General features: G+C 39.9%; 1 protein-coding gene across 2 annotated transcripts in view; it reads right to left on the bottom strand.

The window, feature by feature from the left end:
* Positions 1-22815, bottom strand: part of LOC146319831 (transmembrane protein 132C) — a 223857-nt gene that overhangs the window by 49068 nt on the left and 151974 nt on the right. For both annotated transcript variants that reach the window (XM_084727899.1, XM_084727900.1), the window contains one exon: positions 16394-16580. In XM_084727899.1, coding sequence (XP_084584025.1) covers positions 16394-16580 — 187 coding nt within the window. The remainder of the gene's footprint in view (positions 1-16393; positions 16581-22815) is intronic.

The following is a 22815-nucleotide window of genomic DNA, read 5'->3' as shown; positions in this document are numbered from 1 at the left end:
GCCGATTGAAGGACAGGTTTAGTTTTTTAGTCCACAAAACATTTCACAGTAGAACAGTGTTGCAGAATCTCCCAAACAATAGAAGTGAATGGTGACCAGTCTTATATATATATATATATATATATATATATATATATATATATATATATATATATATATATAAACCTCATTTACACCATTTGTTTGGCCTAAATCTTCTCTGTAGATCCTTAACTTGGAGCCATGTTCACGTCGGTGTGCACATTGGCATCTTGAGGCTTCAGGAGACTTGGATTACACCAGACGAGCAGTATGGAGGCATTTTATGTTAGTTTCCAGGTGTTTCTTACATTTGAAAACTGGTCACCATTCACTTCCACTGTTTGGGAGATTTTGCAGCACTGTTTTCCTGTGAAATGTTTTGTGGACTAAAAAACTAAACCCTGCCCTAAATTGGGTCAACTATCCCTTTAAGTGCACACTATGTAAGGAATAATGTACAGTGAACAGCTAATTATCATGAGAAAAAAAAGCCCTATGGGCTGATGCAGGACCCCAACATGAAGTGGGGAGGTCTTGAATCATCCTGAAGGGGTGTTCATCACATAGTTACTTACCAAAACAAATCAATAATTTAACACAAAATAGCAATTTTAAAATAATGTTATGGATTTAAAAATCATTTTATTGTTTTCATATTGTGGCACAGTTCTCTCTTTCTCTCTCTCTCTCTCTCTATTTCCCTGGAAACATACAGGGTCTGAAAAATAACCGGAAAACAAACAGCGTCAACAAACTCCTGTGTAATAAAACCTAGTTTACTACTCCAGCAAGAAGGTCGACACTCAGTAATGAGCAGCAACAGAGACGATTTCTTGTCCCCATTGATATTAATGCTTTTTAGAGATTGTGGGATTTCCCAAACTGAATGAAAACCACAAACTGAACATAAAACTTAACTGCAGCTCAATCAATAAGTCAAGAGAACTGTGAAGTCCAAAAGTAACAAAAAAGAAAGAAAGAAAAAAAAGATAGATAATAATAATTTCCAAATTTCACAACATGTTTTTGTCTTGGGAAGTAAAACTTTTTGTGCTCCAGCTTGCTGCACACAAGGGTGGCTGCATCTAACAGTGCGGTGCAGCAGGCAACCTAACAACACCATGAATTATATTCATTCAAAATAGTTGATTTATTTATTCTATAAATGTTATTTAAACAGCTGCAAAAAGTCTGAACTATCCTTTTAAATCCCATCAAGAAGTTTAACCTTTAACCAGACATACAGAATGTAAAGGAAACATTTTCTAGGTTTATGATCTGCAGTTAAAGAACTCTGTGCTGCATCCATTTATCTTCAGGTCATCTCTTGTAAACATGTCTGTCCACAGTGCGAGTTCATGAACAGAGAGCTTATTAGTGTCTGTTCTTTCAAAATAAAGTCAGGAATTATTGAGAGCTGCTGCTAGAGGGCCGGAGCCACCCTCCGGAGCCCAGTGGCCATGAATTGCACCTCATGCTGCGAAAATGAGTTGTGAATAAAACATGGCTGGACATGGAAGTACAATATTTTAAGTTTATAGGACAAACCCCCTGCAATTCTCATGAATACGATACATGTAATACATCTAGATCAATGGGTCAGGAGGGAGGAGCGGCCGTCCCTGCTGAATTTCAACAACAGACATGCTCGGATCCGGAAGAACCAAGGTCAGACGCCAGGGACACAACCCGCTCCCTGCTCACCTACACATGAGTGAGGAGCTGCAGGGGCTCATGGGAGGGAGCTGCTGCCGGCTGCTCTGACTGATGCTGCCTCTGGTACACTCTGAGAAAATAAGATGCTAACTAGAACCATAACGGGTTCTTCAGCTTGTCTCCGTATGTAAACCCTTTTTGGTTCCAGGTAGAGCCTTTTATTAAGGCTCCACTTGAACCCTTTCAGAGTGTTCTACCAAGAACCCAACATAAAGCGAGCCATCTGTGAAAGATTCCACCCAGAAGCCCCTATGAGAGGTTCTATAGAGAACCATTCTATGATGTAATGTTTCCACCCAGAGCCCTCTATGGAGATTCTATCTAGAACCTCATCCACCTTAGAAGGGTGCCAAAAAGATCCCAAACCTTTTTATATTCAATGGATTTTATCTAGAACCCTACTGAGAATCTGTTTATATTCCAATGGTTGTATCTAGAACACACTCAGGGGATTCTACCAATAACTTCAACAGGGTTTTATCTATTCACTGAAGGGGTTCTACAGAGAACCTTCACATATTCCAAGGTTTTATCTATAACACAATGAGAGGGTTCTACAGAGAACCCTTTAACCAGAATCCAGTGAGATTTTTCTACTGAGAGCCTTTTTATATGTCAATGGTTTTATCTAGAACACACCAAGGAGGTTCCACAGAAAATCTTTTTATATTCCAACATTTTTTTTTAAATCTAGAACACACAGTTCTTGAGGAACTCCCTTTTTGGATAAAAAGGCTCGATGAAACTTTCAGTCTAACAAAGAACACTTCACTACAACACTTCAAAAAAAAAGTGTTCTGGGTAGAACTTCAGGAAGAACCTTTTTGGAACCCTTATATGTAAGAGCGTACAGCTGATGTCTCACAGATGCCCCTGCCGTTTGCCCGCTGAGCCGACGCCCGGAGGCCAGGAGCCGAGGAAACAACCCTGCCTGCGCCGGTCTGCTCAATTTCAGCCCGATATCTATCAGACTGAGGCGATCGATGAAGAGTTCTTCACCAACAGCCAACCGTGCCTGCGGGAGCCGACCTCCTGATCTCTGTCTGATTTCTTCACCCGGCTCTGATCGAGATCCATACTGCCAGCTTAGCTTGGCTTAGCTTGGCTTAGCTGCCCTCTGGACACGGACCTCTCTCTGAAGGCACAAAGGTCAGCTCCACTGTAGAGTCCATTACCGCTAAAAAATCCACACATTCCTCTCAAACCTCAGCGGGTCAGGATTAAAGTCAGAACGAACGGAGCTGGGCCAGAATGTGAAGAGGGATGTTAACAATTATGGCGGAGATGTGAGATATGGACATTTACTCTGTCACCGCGAGATTGATCTGTCAGTCTGGATCCTGCCCTTCGCCGCATCCCCGTATTTTTTACCCTGCTGTACAAACTCTTTTCACTATAACTGACAGGGTTAGGAGAACAGAGAGGGCTGCAGTGACAGGGCTGAAGGTTCACGGCATTCAGTCAGAGAAACTAGAACATAAGTGGTTCCAAAGGGTACAGGTCTTAACCAATTTCTGTAGGCAAAGGAAAACAAACCTTTACACAAATGCGGTGTTTATAGCATGAATCATGCAGTGCGGGGCGGGCCACGGCACGGTAAACAATTTGACCGCTGCTGGAGGAGATTTAACAGATTGTGGAAAGGTTAGCTCTCTTAATGGTGACTGATCATTTTCTGTCACTGTAATGAGGAAGCTTTGCAGGAATAGTTTCTGCAGCTGCTGAAGCTCTAATCATAGACTGCAAACACAAAGAGAGGTTGTGTGACTGTGTGTTTTGAAAGGTAACAAACCCACCCCACTCACTTTTATAGCCTTTCAATTACAAAAGCATCTCTGAATATGTAGTTCTCCTGAGCGACACTGGAAGAATTTACTATTACTCAGTGTACATTTGTGTATGTGCATGAAAAGGTGAAGTCGCTCACCCACTCACTTCCTCACTCGTTACTGTACATACAGTCACAGTTAAAATGAGTGTCGGTGCTCCCAAATACCTTTTAAATCCTGGGATGGAAGACGAGTTAAAGAACATGGAAATGTGAAGACCCACAGCGACAAGGACTCGATCATGTTCTAGATTTGGTGACCATTTGTCACAATCTGTTGTCTTAGTTAGCATTACACATAGTATGCCACACATACGGTGGCTTGGAGAGCTCAAAGAACCACAACTGAGAGACAGAATCAGCAGGATTTGTCAGTTGCTGTTTGTAGAAAGAAAGTTAAACGTTGAATCTCATTCTCAGGATGTCAAATACCAACATTCTGAGTTGGTAAAGCATCTCAAGAACAGCAAAATAATGAGAAAATAAAAAGATACAGGGTTTGGGGTTTGAGTGACTCTATGCATTCATTTTCGGAAATTTTCACAGACAAAACATGCAAATTAAGAAAATATCATCATCAATTTGAGCATTTTGTGTATTTAGTTGTTTGTTTATTAGGTTGAGTTTTATCTAATTGCTGCACACGTGTAGTGAAATTAACCTGTAGTCCTATTTATCCATCCCTGGCAGAGTTTTGGAGATGTCTGTGTGTCTGCTTTCTCTTTTAAATAATGGAACTAGATGGGACTTGTGGTGCTCAAAGCGCAATAAATAAATAAATAATAATAATAATAATAATAATAATAATAATAATAATAATAATAATAATAATAATAATAATAATAAAGAAAAACTTAACGGCAATTTTTCTTTCCAGAGACCATGACCTGTTTACTCAAGATAATCCACAGACTGTGTTGTTTCATGTAGGAACAACTTTCTTTCTCCCAAAAGTACTTCTAGCTTTGCCTGAGCTCTCGTCGGCTCACATCAGGTCATCTTGTCATTTTTTGGATGAGCTCACAAAACCATAACCTAAAAAGCTGCAACACACACCAAAACTATCCAGATGGGTAAACAGAACTACAGGTAAGAGGAGAAATATGTATTTTTTGATTTTGGGCTGAACTGTCACTTTAAGTCGCAGCGCGTTGAGCTCTCTGGGCCACCGTTTCACACGAGCATACCGCTGCAGCAGCCTCAATTAGTGCTACCACTTCATCATCGGCCTCTAAGCTGTAGTAGATGCTAATGGATTACTCGCTTGGGGTCCATCCATCAGCCCCTTATTGTAAATTGTATGACTCATGCTAAGTGAAAATAAAGCTTGTTTTTTTTTTTTTTGTCCCGTTTCATTAAAACACTGGAGGCATACAGCAGACATGCAGCACAGAGGTTATTATTAGATGAGTGGAATCAGGTGCTTTCAAACAAGGTGTAATAGCACATCCTCATTTTGATAAACAGCTTGCATGATATTACCTGCGCCGGGGCTGCATTTCTGCAGGATTAGCTGGCATACAAGTGCTCATGTCTGTATGTCTAACTATGTGTTTGATAAATGGCTCTCCAGATCTCACTTGCCTGGCAGAGGAGATGTGCATTGCAACAGAGGGAATGGAATCGAAAGGAGTAAAATGAAACATTCATTGGAGGATGTTGATAGATGACTTTATCATGTGGGAGCAGAAGTGGCCAGAGAAGGCCAGGGTGATGATGTATTGTTTAACGATATATTGGAGCGGCGCGTGAATACAAACGGCTGCTTTCATTTCTCCTCATCTCTATGCCCGCGAACGCTCATGTGAGTGAGCACAGTTTGGTGTCTCGGCTGGAACAGGAAGACTGATGAGTCCAGATATGATGTATGCCCTGTCCTCCTGCTCCCTCTCCATCACCAGGCGTCCACAGCATGGATAATGATGATGAGGGCAGCCTGGACAGGAGCGTATTACTTCACGATGGTAAAAGATAATGGAGCAGCCTCCTACTGTGCCGGGGAATCTGCTCAGGCATCCAATTACTGCCTTAAAGATCCATCTCAACGTGACCCAAAAAAACACACAGCTCTCTCACACTTTAACTGAAATGGAGGATGCCAACACAAGGAGGCGGAGGGTGACAAAGGAGGAAATTAATCTACATTGTTAATATATTAATGTATATTTGTCTGGAAGATGTAGAGGTGGAGAAAAAAAGAGGAAAAGATCTGGAAAAAAAAAATGGTGAAGACAGGCAGGACAGGCGTTGTGAGGCATTTCCTCGCTCTGAACCGACTAAAAACTTTTGAGTACTCTTTTCATTTTCCTGCTTTTGAAATAATTGCTGCATTTGCAAGAACTCCTGCTTCACGGTTTGAAATCGGTGACAAAGTGGCGAGCAGTCGGCGCTCTGAGCCCTCCCAACGCAGGTGGGTCTGTGACAACACGCAGGAGGAGCCCTCTTCAAAGGGAGCCGAGGGGAAAAAAAAAAAAGAGGGTTCAGCTTTCAAAACGATGTCGCTGCTCTCCCAGAGGTGTCACCCGTGGCAGAGCCCATCACTTGGCTGGGAAAATGCAATAAAAAGACCTTTTTATAATAATCAATTCCAGCAAGGGCGCAGTAATTTAGAACGCGCCATAAATGGGCAAAGAGACGGGTCTGAGGAGTCATCGAAGTAATAGGCCATAAATGTGATCAAATCCAAAATAAGCTTCCCATTACTAATAGTCATTAGCTTTATTACATTACAACCTTTGGAGACACGGTCACTTCTGGATCCTCATTCAGTTTATGAGATTATTTCTGGTCAAAACAGAACTACAGCAGAATTTCCATCACGACAAAATACAGTCTGGCTTATTAGACTAATTAGTGCTAATTACAGATGAAAGGACCGTCTAAAGCAAAAGCGCAGAGCTGTTGTGTCAACAGATGCCTTCAGCACGCTCTGTGAAGTCTCCCCTCTCAACTTGATTAAAAAGATCGGAGAATTTTCCCCCGTCCGTTTCCCTCCCCTCTCCACTATCTCTGGAAACAGAGAAAACTCTGAAAGGCTGTTTCTTCTCCGCTCTTCTTTCTCTCAGCTGTAACCTTGATTTACTGCCTACATCACTGATCACAACAATGACTGGGAAAAAAATACAACATAAAAAGGGGCCTTAAGTTCACCTTTACTTACAGTTACAGTAGTACAGATACATACACAGGCAGAGAGACAATCATACTTCTTTCAAAGCTCCACTGATCAATATGATTTCATATGAAGACCGACTGTGATGTAATATTGCTGATACTGTTGATCAACACTCCAGTCTGCAGCCCCAGAGAACTCTTTTATAAAATGGACTTAGGATCAATTTTGATCTTAAAATCGGGTAAAGTAGGTATTAATAAATCCTTATTTAAATGTGCTTAACTATTTTTATCATTTGCATTTTGCTGGGCAGGAAAAAATAAAGGCGTCATTTGTGACAAAACACTTGAGGAGTTCGTATGTATGTGTTGAAATACTTAATACATTTGTGTTCCTTGTGACCAGTATTTTGAGGTAAGAAAGTGCTTTGGTACTTAGTGCAAATTTATAATCAAAATATGATCAGACAGCGCGTGCTAAGGCAAGCTTACAGAATGAAATTAAAATACAACAGAAGAAAAGAGCATTTAGCAAACTGCTAAATGTTCTTACAAGCTATGGTACTGTTTTGTGTCTTTTGTATCATTTGGTTCCCTGTAAAGTTGTAAATCTTAGAAATTTATTACTCCACTGCACTTATATTTATCACTTCTGATTTTTTTTTAATTAAGTGCTCAGTGCTTGTTTTGACTGACGGAAACCACCCAGCATGCATCCCTGAGTTTGCAACCTCCCACCTCCGAGAACTCCATCCCCTCTCTTTACTGTATTAATGCAGTTATTGTAACCCAGCCAAGTCTAACAAAGCATTTTAGGCGCCAAACCGAACCAAACTGACTGTTCCAATCAAGGGGGGTTCAGATCAGACCCATAATGAGGCTACTAAAATGTCATAACGTCAGATTGTTTAGAACGCTTTTTGATTTTTTCAAATTACAAATTACTTATATTTTAGTGAAATACATTTTCCATATCCATAATTTGTATTTTATTTTGATACATTTTTAGTCCATTGCTGTTCCTGCTAAATTCTCATGTGTTGCATCATGTAAGGGGAAACAAGGCTTCTGTAGGTTTCAAGAAATAAATATAAGAATTTTAAAGACTTTTTAATGATAAAGCCTAATTCACATCAATATTGGTAAAAAAAAAAAAAAAAAGTACAGAAGGTATGATTTTATATGACTGATTAGCTACTGAGTGTTAAGTTCAGGTGTAGATCAAATCGCTGTCCGGAGTTTGAGGAGTTAACATTGTTAGTGCAGAGTGGGTCAGACTTCTTCAGTGTTTACTGGTTGAATGTTGGTTTGGATTTGTAGTTTTTACAGTGCGATCAATACAGTTTCTTCCCAATGACACATTTAAAAGCAGTATTGAAAAATGCAAATATATAAAAGTAATCTTAACTTCATAATGCATCATTTTTAAGACCTGTCAAAATCCTGTCTGACTAAAATTCACATTATTTGATTTTAGATTTTTCTGTTCCCTGCTTTTGGCCACGCTCAGCTCATTACTTTAGCTCACAGAGATCTAGATTTTTTTTTCCTCAGGAGTTAGGGGATGAAACAAGAGGCAATAACACAAATATCGGACTTGCCTTCGACCAGCGGTGAGAAAGAGGACCTTGACATGATGTCAATGTTGCTCTGCTTCTGCTGGGTGTGTAAGTAATGTTTAAAGCTTGCCAACGGGGATACATCGACATGTTACAGATCACTTGCAGAAAACTGCCCGACCACAGTCTTAGAAATTTCCACACCCTGTGACAGTCTGTACAGTACCAAGGCCATATTTTCCACTGGGTGAGGAGGGGAAACATGTCACAAAGCATGTTTTAAAGCAAGTGTACACACTTTCATCCAGGGCCAACATATAAAAATGTCTGTCTGTGTGTAAGGCTTCCAAAATCTAAACCTCAGAGTGGTGAACAAATGTATAATGTTCACTCTTTTGTACTCTTTTTCTCCCTCCTGCTGCACAGCTGGAGACAACTGGAGAGAGATTATAGCCAACAGTCTGTAGCTGAAATGGTAAAAACATGATGTTGGAACTGTTCTGTTGTGGGCAGACATAATGACTTATTAGTTCTGGCCACTACTCTGCGTGGTTCCCTTTATGATATTCCCATATTGCACGATTAGTGTGCCAACTTAAAGAGTAACTTCAGTATTTTACAACCGTATTTTCCCATGTTTTTGAGGCTAATGGGGAAAACAACTTTTGAAATTGGACGCCATCCGTGAAACGGGCTGCAACTGCAATTTTGACCGTCAATGCACGTCTACTGAAAGTGGTTGTTTTTCCACTGACAGACTCAGATTTTTATCTTAAGTGTCTGACATTATGCAAAACATCCCTACAGAGAAAGACCTATCTCCAGAGTAAGATCCTATTTTAAAATAAGGAACAGCCATTATTTCACTTTCTTCAAAGCCATCAGACTTCATCAACAGAAAGTACTTTTATCATTGTAAAAAGTTGAGCTGCCCCTTAAAGTCGAAGATTCGAATGATTGTTTGGAGATGCCTCGGTTGACTGAGAACCTTCAAGTCAAGCAGGTGTTTATTTTTTTGATTTTGTTGTTTTGTCAGTCAGTGTGAAGTACAACAACAGGAAAAAAAAACCTATAGAAGCATATGAATACTTGCATTTCTATGAGGAATAATAATAAAGAGAATCATAAATATATGTTTATATGAGTGCACTTATACACAGAACTGTAACTGCAACTGCATGACAGGCTGTAAACATTACAAACCAGGTCTCTAAATCACCACCACCACAAAACTAACTATGATGGAAGCGGAGAAGAGTAGAAACAGAGCGCCCCCCCTCTGCAGTGACTCACAGCGCTGCTGCACCCTATCAGGACAGAAGCTCCGCGCTGCGCTGGGATTTTATACCAGAAGGAGAACAGACACTTTTAGTTTTTCCTGACTGTGTGGAAATCTGATGTTTTCACATCACAGATGACGAAGAAAGGCATTAAAATGTTAGTCTTACCGGTAAAACACACTCATGTAGGCTGATACAGGAATTCAGTGTGGCAAACTGAACTATTCGTACTGAACAGACAAATCTGATTTAACTGACAAAATCCTGAGTCGGGTAGATCCAGTTAAAGCAAACTTCATTCAAACTTGAAAGAAACAAAATAAAGCTAAAAGAAAAATCATCTTGGTTCATCTTTCCACGGCTCCAACAATCACCAACTCTGCTTTGGTTGAAATAAATTCTTAATTCAAATAGTTAGATGTAATAATACTTTGACTGTACACATCGTTCATCCGCACCGATTCTCTGATATGCAACCTCGCTTTCATATTTTCACATCTAACGGTGAATTAAGGATTTATTTTGCCTATGAATGTGTTTTACAAAGATAAAATTACTGTTTTCTGTAAATTGAGTCTGGTGGCTTTAAGCAAAGCAATAAATCGTCTGTCTCTGGTTAAACAAAAAGAATCTTTAACCAAAAAAACTCTTTCTCCTTTCCATAATGTTGTCAGACTCTTAGAATAACAATCTGAGCCTGTCGACTTATCTATCATATGTTTGAATGTAGGTCATGTAGAATGAATGAATTTGACGTTTTCATAAAAGTTTGGCATTTTGAAGTGTGGCAGTAATACTGTTTTTTGTATTTTCTGGATTTTTATCACCTTGTGTGGTTTGAATTCTCGACCACACCTGCTTTCACACAGCTGGTCTGCGTATTGAGGTGGATGAGGTATAAATGTGGGCGTGGCTTCCATTGTTCAAACATTCTGAGGATTAACGTAGCGGCCTGTTTCGCTGCTGACGGCTGCAGCGGTCTCGCTCAATACTAAAAACTAAAAATTATTATCCGCATTAGTCACTCTGACACAAAAAGTCCAGGTTGAAAAATACTGAAGTTCTAATTTCAAATAACTCAACATTTGTTTTATGACTGCTCCTCCCTGGTCTCCTAGACAGCACACGTGATTATCATATTTTCTGTCCACCCACATTTCATATATCAAGTCTCTGCTACATCTCCCTCTTCACCTCTCTATTACACTTCCGTTTTGTGTGCAGAAACCTGGTTTCCACTGAGTTTGTTTTTCCTTTGGTGGAGGCAATGTGGTGATGGCAGGGGGGTGGCGTGTGTGTGTGTGTGTGTGTGTGTGTGTGTGTAAGGGGGATTGACGGCACTGCTCTTACATTACCTTACTTCCTCTTTTCTACCAGAGCAGCAGGGGGAAGGGAGAGGAACTTATCTGTGGGCCTTTCATGCCACAGTGATCCCAAGTAATCTAATTCAGCCTTCCTCTTTCTCGCTTGTGTGCTTCTCTCATATTGGTGCATGCAGATTGCAAAAGCCTTATGTGCGTGTGTGTGTGTGTGTCTGTGTGTGTGTGTGTGTGTGTGTGTGTGTGTATGCAGAGAGAGAAAAGGGGGACAGACAGAGTTAATGAGTTCTGAATGTGTCTGCATGTATAAGTATTTGTGTTGTGTGTTAAGTAGCATGGAGTGGCTGGAGATGCTGCGCACCTTGGGAAGTCGTCTGCGCGGGGGAAGGAGCACTTTGGAAGAAAATGAAGTAGAAAAGAAGCAGAGAGAACGTGTGCAGCCTCGAGATAAAGCAAAATAAAGTGAATAAAATTGTCCCAATCAGGCTCTTTTCAATACAAGTCAGATGACGAAAATGTTTGAAACGCTGGTATCAAAGGTGTGAAAAGGCTGATCGGTGAACTCGATCTTTTTCACTACGCTGTATCCACACTCTCTCTGACACGAGAGCAGCTGCTTCACCGACTCTCCGACAGGCCCTCTGAACAGAATAGCAAATCAAGGTACGGAAAACGGGAAAAAAAAAAATCAAGCCTTCTTCTACATGCAGGGAACACACACACACACACACACACACACACACACACACACACACACACACACACACACACACACACTCATACACATCTGTTTTAGTACACATGAAACACTATTCATCTTGCCTCCTGAGAGGCTCCTGCCTAAATTATCCTGCCCCTAATTGATTTAGCCAAGTTTAGCAAATAATGTAATATCAGGTTAATTGAGATGGATATTTGCTGCTATGAAAAAAATGTTACATGATTTATATAGAGCTATAAATCCCTTCATCTGTGTAAAATGAGCAAGATAATTAGAATGAAATGTGTGTGAAACGTTTTAAAGGGGCAGTTCAGCCTAAAATCAAAAACACACATTTTTCCTCTTGCCTGCAGTGCTATTTATCCATCGAGGTAGTTTTGGCTGATGATAAAGTGGTAGCACTGATTGAGGCTGCTGCAGCAGTATGCATGTGTGAAACAGTGGCTGAGAGAGCTCAGCGCACTGCAACTTAAGGTGACAGTTCAGCCCAAAATCAAAAATAAGTATTTTCACTCTTACACATCTAGACAGTTTTGGTGTGTGTTGCAGAGTTTTGGAGGTATCGCCTATAGATATGGCCGCCTTCTCTCCGATATAAAGAGACGAGACGGCACTCAACAGTGATGTCTCTTTCAGAAACTGTGATCCGGTTACTCAAGACTTTTTTCTGACGGCTGTTAATATTGCAGCCACATAGAACAACTAGGGGACACATGCTTCTATAAGCAATATAAGGCATAATACTATTTGTTTAAGAATGGAAGCACACCTATGATGCACGCATGCAAACACTTACACACTTGAATCAGTAGTCGAGCACATCAGACGATCAGATTTTAGGCTGACTTTATGGATAGTTTCATCATGTTGAGAACCTTACGGCACTCAGTCCACACAAGCGCTCTCTCTCACTTTTTCTCTCTGCACCACACTTTTCTCATTGTTTGGAAAAAGAAGCCCCTCACTGCGCAAACTGTGTTCTGTCTGATCGGGGCTTTAGTGATGATTTGTTCTTTAAAAAAAAAAAAAGTAAACTGCCAATATTTTATTTCCTCAATTGGAGAAAAAAAGGCATCATTCCAGGGTGCTCCGGCAGCAGTACACCTTCATATCTTTGTCTTTTCCTCGTCAGGACACGTAGAGGATGTGATCATAACTAAACAAAAGGTTAAATGCTAATTTAACATGCCAGCATTAAATCATCCAACGCTCCTGTCAGTACTGTGGATCATGCCACTCTGCAGGACGCGTTTAATTTTTAAATCGATTTCACGTGCGGCGTGCAAGAAAATTCAGCGATGAATAGAAAATAATCTTGAGTAATTTGATTAGATCTTTTTTTAAAAATATGCATTTTTTATTTTGGATATGTCATATGGTCTATTTCCCACTGGACATTTATATTTTTTTATCACACTGAGATCAGTGGATAATTTTTAGCAAATGGATCATGATTTCTGGAAAGCAGTATTGCTGTAGAGTTTTTTCAAAAGTAGTTTTGGTGCTTTAAGTGCCACATCTCTATGGCCTATATTTTCAAAACTCGATCTAGGAAAAAACCCCAAATCTAGATGGATCAATAACACCACAGGTAAGACGGAAAACGGTTTTCTTATCCCTCTGATTAATTGATGAGTGCATGTTAGAATTTGGAGGCGTGAGGACTCTGTTTTTACGCAGGTTTTGGAAAAAGAACAGGGGAGAAGTATTTCCTGTGATATGGTAACTTTTGCACAACAGCCAAATGAAATCAATCAAAATAAATGTTTTATTTAAAATGTGTTTTTCATTAAGCAGGCAAAAGTAAATTCTTTTTATGAGTAGAGATAATCGTGCATATCATCTTCATAATTTTTGATGGTGGAGGACATGGGAGAAAGAAAACTGTTTTCCTCGAGCGAGGCAAGCAGGCTGTTACATCAATGACATGACGTGAGAAAAAGGAACTCGAACAATACTGCAGCATTAAACACACAGCTTCAATTATCCTGAGAATGGATCAGTGGGTGAGGATGTGCCACATTCCTCTGAATCCAGGAACAACCGCCCACACTCATCTATCATCTCCACAGCTACGGGCAATACTTAGAGAACAACATTGACACAACAGTCAGGTATGTATCATGGAGATCAGAAGCACTAAAATAGAAATGCACGCAAGTTTTGTTTCAGCAATCAGCGCTGATGTGACGACGAATCTTTAAGCAACACAAGTGATGTCGCTCATTTTTTCACCTGAATGTTCTTGATGTAAATCTGAAGCAGTGCTCTCTGGGTCAGCGAACAAAGCAGCAGAGAGGCGCGAAAGGTTCTCTGTGTGAGGTTCTATAGGGGGAGCTTTGGTTAATCTACACAACAGAGTACCTGTGCCTCCCTCGCTGAGGGAGACAGACCGCTCCAGGCGTACCCTCAGGCCAGAGCCAGACTCTAGACCCCATCTGACGCCTGCTGGGAGCTACAGATGCTCTCTACCTGCCCTGCTCCTAAACACACTCTGTGGGCACACACACATGCACGTACGCGCGCACGCACACACACACACCTGCGTTACAGCTCTGCCTACTCTTTCTGAGCAGCAGTCGAGGCGTTAAGATTCTTTCAGTAAAAGTACTCTGTTACAAGTAAAAGTCCTGCCATAAGTACCAAAAATAAAAGTACTCCTTATGCTCTTTATGGCTCCTTTTAGTGTGCTATTACTAATACATTAGCATGAGTGCAGCATAAATGCAATTCAATTATTTTATATACTGCTGAAAAGTGTATGAGCTATTACTCTTTGAATGAAGTTAATTAAATTATGGAAAGTATTTCTATAATAAATATTAATGTGACATAAACAAAACAAATGGCTTTCTTTCAGAACTGAGCCATTCTGTCGGCCAACCTAATTTACTCTGGTTGGATCAACTTCGTTCACTAGTAGCCTATAATTTTACCATGGTAAAGTTAATTGGAACAACCCAATCAAGTCAGACAAAACCTTTACTTTCAGTAAAAGTAATCTGTTGTAAATAAAATTAAAAAAAAAGTAAAATGTAATAGTATCAAATTATCAAAGGTAAATGTACTTATTAATGCAGAATGGTCTCTTTCAGTGTTTTTGTGTCTATATTATAAGCTTGGATTATGATTACTGCATTAGCATGTATGGTGTTCTGGTGAAAGTCAAATTAATTTTAATTAAATACTCCTGAATAGTGCATGAGCTATACTCAAACTTTATTCTTTTAATGATCTCAATTAAATCATCAGAAGTATTTCCATGTGATTAAATGGATTTCTTTCAGCATTAACCAGTTCTGAGCCAATTTAATAATCTTGGGTTGGATCAACTTTATATAATAGTGTAATTTTACTACTATAAAAATTAGATTAAATTAAGTTGGGCCGAACCCTAGTAAATAAAGTTGAATTAATACTAATAAATTATGGTGAGCAAACCAACCAAAGGAAATTAGGTTGGACCACCAGAATAACTTCATGCTGTAAGTAAGCTGTTCAAACATGTCGAGATACTTTCAGAGCTTTAATTAAGCTCATTCAAAGAGATATTTTCTGTTTGCGTGTTTTCATATTTTACTTTGAGTGTCTTATCTACTCTGGATATTTTCTTTGTTAACACAGCATTTTCTTTTGCCTGTTCTTTGTTTTGAATTAAGTAAAACTACACAGGTTTATACAGGTGAGGGAATGTAACTAGGTACATTTACACAAGTACTGCACTTAATTACAGTTTTGAGGTAGTTTTATTTTACTTAAGTATTTCCATTTTATGCTACTTTATACTTCACTCGACTACATTTCAGGGGGACATATTGTATATTTTACTCCACTGCATCTGTCTGACAACATTAGTTATGCATTACCTGGCAGATTCATATAATTAATATAAGATATGGTAGTAATAGAATATGAAATAAAATATTATGTATTATTAAAACTTTTGAGAAGATAAGGGGAACAAAGAAACACTTTGCTCACCCATTACATGAGACAGGTGCGTTGGAGAGAGGTGAGCAGTCCAGAAAGTTGCAGGACACCTGCACACTGTCTGACTTGCAATACATCATTTATTTGTGGTGTTTCAGTACTCGGCTTTGCCTGATAGAGGTCCAGTACCGAAATGTTGGACATAAATGATATATTGCAAGTTAGACAGTGTGCAGGAGTCCTTTTGCAACTAAGAAGATAAGGGGAGAATTCACAAGCAAACAATCAGTATATTAAATCTGCAACAGTGATGTCAGTGATTATAATCAATATTATAATTTATATAATTCTGAAATGGGCTATTCTGCATAATAAGTACTTTTAGTTTTGGTACTTCAAGTATATTTTGATGTTAACACATTTGTAGTTAAGCCTACGTCGGATTCTAAATGCAGGACAGTAAAAGATCAGTGTACTTCTCCCTCCACTGATTAATATAAATGATTATCTGCAGTATTTCAATGTCAGGGAACTTGGCAACAAGATGTAAAATTAAATATCCTCCTTGCTATTCAAATGTTTAGTAAAATATATGTTTTGTTGTTAAATACTTCATTGAAAACGTGTATAAAGGATGTGTCAGATCATGAATACATTCATCTTTCTCCTTAAGGCTGCCACCAGTCATGATTAAAAGTGCAGTAATTCTCAGCATCTCCAATGCAAAGTGTTTCATTCATGTGCTGAGAGACAATGAATGCAAATGTTGACTCAAGGATTCAGAGTTTAAACATAAAAGAATATGATGTTCTAAATCATGAGGACTGTTTCATATTCTGAGTGATGAGTGTGCAGCCATCTCATCTCTTCGGGTGGGGCACTGAGCTGGAAGTGGCAGCACTCACCATGGCCAGGGGCACGATGCCCGCCAGGTCCTCCTGCGCCAGTCGGATCTCCGTCTCAGCCTCTTGTGTGGCGGCACGACTGGCTGGGTACTCCACCTGCCAGGCCATCCAGCGGCTGCCCAGCGGCTCTGGAAAGCTTTCCATTTTCAGATCCACCTGGAGCACCCTCTGAACTCCCATCTCAGCCCTGCCAGAGAGAAGAAAAAGAGAAGCCAGAGTGTCATAGAATGGTTAGACAGATGGCTGGGTGAGAGTATGAAACAGAATAAGTGTGTGTGTGGTTTGTGTGGGAGCTCATTCAACCTACTGTCTGCTTTAATGACGACAAACAGTAAAGGCTGATGAATGTTTCTGTGGCTGAAATCTATGACATTTTACCACCTGAGATTCTTCAAAATGTCAAGTCCCTTTGTGTTCGACTCTGTGGTCCACCCTCTGCTTCTTGGAATAAAATCGCTCCCCTTTTCCTTTATTCTTCTCACATTTTTCCACAGCTGATGCACACTGTAAATAGAGCCTATAATCTCTGCTCCAGCTCCTCAGAGCAGTTCAAAGGAATGCTCCACCAGGCGTCACCCCCGCTAAGGTGTTGACGGTCGAGGTTTGTCACCGGTGCCCTTGTTTGCCGTGGCGGAGTGTAAATATACGGCATGCTTTTGGCACGATCTACGGCAGGCCTGAATTAAGTCAGACAAATGGAGAGCGTTGATAATAAAATTTCCCATGGCGCCATAAGTCTCTGGTGCTCAGAGTTTAAATATAGCCCGGAGGCAGGAAAGGTCAGCTTTACACGGCAGCCGGAGGAGATGGGAAATGGCACAAGATCTGTTAGCCACGTCTTGCGTGTCAAATGGCGGGACTCCGGGCCAATAAATTTCATGCGTGGTCTCTGTGGCACACCGGCACAAAACAGCATCTTGTAATTTGAGCATGGCCAGGAGGAGAGAGACAGAGAGGAAGAGGGAGGAATAAATCCACATGGTACTTTGTTTGGAGAGGAGGGGGCATCTAAGTGTAACATGGAAAAGATACTGTAAATCATCAGGATGCAGAAAAAAAGAACTTTAAAAACTAAATTCAATTCCAAGTATTGATGCACGATAATATCAGCATTATCAGCAATAAAAAGTCCATGATACAATATTTATCACAATATTAAAAATGAAAGACAAATGACAACTTGAAAAAATGAAAATTGAAAACCTGTGCATCACTTTTTCTTCAACAAAAGTAGTTTTTCCTTTTAACTTTAAGCGCTTCTGCTTTTTTCCTTTAAGAAAATAAAGTAGCAGCCATGACCGAAGCATGTGCACAAAATTGCCATGGATTATGTATGTACAACTGCAAAACAAAAACAATGCAGAAGCCAGTAGCAGTACTTTTATGAAATAAAATAAAAACAATAAAACAAAACAATTATCCATGTAGTGCCACAGTAGATATCACAATCCAGTAAGGAATTGAGGCTTTTTTTAATTGCAATATTGGATATATTGTTATGTCCCTAGAAGCAGCTGATAAAGCTGCTAATATGAAAGGCTGTTAACATGACGTTTTAATTCTGCGCATATTTCTGTGGTGTCTGAAACAGATCGCAAGGTCTGGAGGAAAACTCTGTTACAGTCTTAGATGCCTGAAGATTCAGAGTGGACTGTAAATTCCTAGCCTGACACACCAGATGCTTTGCTGCACAAAACCATCTGGGAAACTGTCCGTAGAAACTGTTTGGAAAGGGGCAGGCACTTGCAAACAAAAAAAAAAAAAAAAAACAACACTTGGCAGGTGATTGAATGAACTACCTGTCACCTCTTACAACTTTTCAGTCCTGACATAATTCATATTATCACAGTGTCACGCTAACCTCTTCAGGAGCCGCCATTGTTTGTTCTAGACATTTCGTTTCCATGGACACTTCACACTGTCGGCACACCTAAAACTATGCCTGTAGTCTGGTGCAGACAAAAACAGATGTGGTGAGATGGATTCTTGTGTGATCTTGTGGTCTTGCAAATCCAGCTGTCACGCAAGGCAAGTAAATTCCCTATTTGATGGTGAAACAAAATGGATGTAAACATGGGCATCATGTTCGTTTTAAACTAGGCTACCACAAGCGACCACAAACGGATATAATCTGACCAGCAGCAGAAGCGTTTTGTCTTCTATTAAGTTAAAGGGAAAAGGGACCTGGACTTTGCAAGTTGTGTCTAATTATGGATCATTACAAGTGCAAAGTGTTTTTAAAGTAACAAGAAGTCACAAAATGAGAACAATTCAATCCTGTAAGTAAAATATATTAATGCATCAAGATTGCTATGATTGCTCAATAATAAAAGACTTTTCTAACTTAATATATCAAGTAAATAAAATGTTGCGTTAAAGAGAGATAATACATATGTGGTTCATTTTGGAAAGACAACAGAGCAAATGTAAAACACGTTAAATTATGAATAGGAGACTAAAAACAGTAAAACGATAAATAATAGAAAATGTTTTATCCACCACGTACTGTACGTCTGGCACTGTTTCCACATCATTCTCATATTATTCAGTTTTATTCTGAGAGAATGAAAGATTTGTTCTGCAGCAGAGCACAACAACCCAATTTTCACATCCAACAGAGGTGTGTATAAATAATTAAGATGACAACCAAATAAGTTGTGTCACATTTCATAACAGGGTACCAATCAGAGTCCTGAGCCTCTAAAGGCGTAGTTCGACATCACAGACTTACATAACTGTCCCACAATGCCGTGGTGGAAAAAGACAGATGCTAATCTCTGCATGCAGACCGGTGAAGCCATGAGGTCTATCAGACAAACAAAGTTCACAGACGATGAACCGAACGTCCAGAAATAAACCGAGCGGCACACAGGACCTGAGTCAGGCAGCAGCCCAAGTGGCCTACTTTCTGTCTCCAGCACAGGCAGACTTGTGTTGAAAGGTTGCTCTGGTAAACATCACACACTTTATGTAGGCAACGAGACAGACAGGCAGAAGAATGAAAGTGAGTGCACAGCAGAAAGGTTTGGTTAGACTGTGCACACACTACCGAGTACAGGAACTAAATTCCTACCTTCACAAAGTTAAAGGGCCTCCAGAAAAGACAGAAAAGTTGACTGTTATTAGCTTTTTTCCCTTCAGAGATGTCAATTATTTCCCTCCTTGCATGATCCAGTTGGCAGAGTTTAATAGCAGCTGCGAATTGCTATGAATTTTATTAGGGTTTTTTTTTTTTATATTTCTCCCTACAATAAAAACGCCCACAAAATATTGAGGTTATGAGGATGTACAGTGCAGGGTAAAAATAGTCCTCCTGCGTCATTTTAACATGCAGACATGCTGCTAATTTTGCATTTTTGTGACAGAAATATCCAACTTCAAAAAGAAGACCTGAAAAGATGACAGCAAGATAAAAACGAGGACAAGTGAAGGGAAGACAAGATGGAGGATCTCTCAATTCCTGGTTATATTAAAACTGGTTATATTATGTGGCTTAAAGTGCAACAACTTAAAACACAGAGGGTGGTGGCCAGGTAGCACAGGTCGACTCCTGGATGTATATATGTATATTTATATACATATATATATACATACATACATACATACATCTCTGCTGGTGCACATATTTAAAAAAATTCCTTAGGGCCACATGTGCTGGCAGTTGACTGATGAGAGAGGGTGTAGTTTCAAGTTTCAGCTCTTGTTTTATGTGTCACTGTACAGAGCAACAGCAAAAACGCACTGCAGCATGACGCGCTGTCAGCCACCTCGTCCATGCAGGCACACCTGCGGAGCGCACAGAGCAGGTGATGCTTGCTTGTTGTTTGTGCTTGTTTTTGCTGCACTGACAGGCTTAGATTGTTATTCAAGTGTTTGATGACATTATGGAAATTATCACTACAGTGAGAAACTTAATTTTAAAGAGTAAGATACATTTTGTTTAACCAGAAACAGCTCTTTAACTGCTCTCGCCAAACTCATCAGAGTCTGTCTGCATCATAGCCACTTTCATTCAAACTTTACAAAAACTAAATAAAATTCACCAGTGCACCTTTGCAATCCTAGATTAGAAGTAGCTTTTTGTTTTAATTAACACAGTGTTGCATTAAACATCTTTTTTCATTCAGTTTGTCTCTTTAATTCATAATGTTTTTTTTGTTTTTTTTTTACAAATAATCTTTATAAATAATCAAAAGGCTGCACTGAGGTCACGGGACCCCACTTGATAAGCCTGATGTAAGATGTCGAGTAAAAATACTGCACAGATTACATCACACCATCTAGACTTTAAAAGATGGATCAAACCCTCTTAGGGTTAGGCTGGCTCGGCTGTGAGGAGGTGGGCACCTGAGTGCACTCTCTCTGGCTCTGTCCAGCTGTTATGGCCCTCTGGGATGTAGTTAGAGATACACTTTCAAAGATCTTGAACAGGACATAGCTCTGCGTCTGGCTACATGCCTGTTGGGCATCCGGCCCAATGCCATTCATTGAACTTCTGCACAAAAAATGTAGCATCGCAACTAAATTAGAAAATTGTTTTAGCTAAAACAAATGGTTGAAAGAAGCTGCATCATCTTTGTTATATCATAATAATGATGGGTTGGCTTTTTCAAAGGCAAATGGCTCCATTTTTAATTTAATATGAGTTCTTTGAACACAGGCGTATGTCTGAGGTGCCAGTCGGAATCACTCACAAGTTCTCACTCACTACTCGGTTTGTTCGGCGCTGTTTAGCATAATTTTTGTGGAAGCAATATAGTGCTGCATGGCACCTCTATTTAGCACCTTTAAAAGAAGGTGCTAAATAGCACTAAAAGTGGTTCTTCCACAGCATGATTATGAGCCACTTTTAGTGCTATTTAGCACCATTTTTATTTAGTGTATATAACAAGGTCATTGCGCGACACATAATACTCTGTCTTATCTGTTCCTGTAAAGTAATGTTTAATAGAAAAATCATAAATAAATAAATAAATGTATATTTTTGTGTTGGTGCAAAGCATGTGTTGATGTAAGATCATGTTCATGTATGTGTTGAATATTATGTGTTGTGTTTTTAAACAACCTGTGAATCCAAAAGGCAAATTTCCACATTTGTGAACAATAAAGATTGTAAAGATTGTGATTATTATCAAATGTGGGGCTGTAACAATTAATTTCATTCTTGATTAATTTGTAGAGTAGTGGAAACTAGAAAATAATAAAAAAGAAAATTTACTTAAAACAGTTAACCAATCATTAAAACAGTTGGCAATTAATAATCAAGTAATTGACTAGTCACTGCAGCTCTAGTTAAATGTGTTTCATAAAATAGTGTCACCGTATCACTCCCCTCACTCCAGTGTTCTTGTCTGGGTGATGGTCATGTCCTTGTATCGTCATACTGTCACTCGTAGGTGTTTTCCATGCTGTGGAAAATCTATAATACACAAGAATGGGAAAAAAATCTATCATTTTAAGTTCAGCTGGTGACATTCCTGCATGGAAATAAATAAAAGCTACTGCAGCATATGGAGAGTGTGTGCAGGAGCGTGTTCGCAATTTAAGTAAAAACTTGTGAAAGGGCTCCGTGCACAAAGCTGTGCCTATAATAATAAGCAATAAATGTTCATGGTGAAAACGGTTTATTTATGCTTTTTTTATGAAGACTCTTAAAAGCAAAGCTGCTCCTGGTCATATATCTCTCTGGCTGAAAAGTTGTAAAGCAGATGGCAGAGAGAGGAACAATAAACGGACATTTTGGGTTCTTTACGTCACACTGAACGCCCAGCAGCAGTCTGTTTGCGATTGTCCGCTGTACTTGACCCCCATTGACACACATCATAAAATGAAACCTGACGGAAACACGGGTGTCAGGGCGAATGCGACTCAGACGTTGACTCACACACCAGCGTGCCATCCTGAGCCGACCTCCCCTCTCCAAGCCTGCTAATCACATGCCTCGCTGGGGGAAATTGTTCATTTCTCTGTCACTTCCTGCATGGGGTCTAATTCAATTAGCAACAAAGGGCCCGTGGATGCGTGCCACACAGCTGGCCTCAGCCTGATAATTATCTGTAAACTAGCTGCAGTTTGACGAAATCTGAGGACAGACAGACGACCGGAGGGCAGCCAAAGGCGATAGAGAGGGGCTTAGTAGATAACAGGCCCTGAAGTTGGAAGCAGCTGGCCCCGTGGCTTCAGAGACCAGACTCGAGAGGAAATCAGAGTTGACAAGGTGCTGCCCGAGACGGCTGTCGACTGACTCACTGAGAATAGCAGGGAGGTGGCAGAGAGGATGCTGTTTAGGCACATTCAGGAGGCCCATTAATCACGATGACACCAGCAGATCTGCAGGACACGCGGTGACACACAATGAAACATAAGTGAAGAGCTTAGCACCATAATGTATGTGTTTAAAATGCTTTATGTAGCACTTTTAT

This window comes from Lutjanus erythropterus, chromosome 10, assembly GCF_056507025.1.
Source record: "Lutjanus erythropterus isolate fLutEry1 chromosome 10, fLutEry1.hap2, whole genome shotgun sequence".
Lineage (NCBI taxonomy): Eukaryota > Metazoa > Chordata > Actinopteri > Lutjaniformes > Lutjanidae > Lutjanus > Lutjanus erythropterus.
Note: the sequence above shows the minus strand (reverse complement) of the source record. Positions and strands in the feature narration are given on the sequence as shown.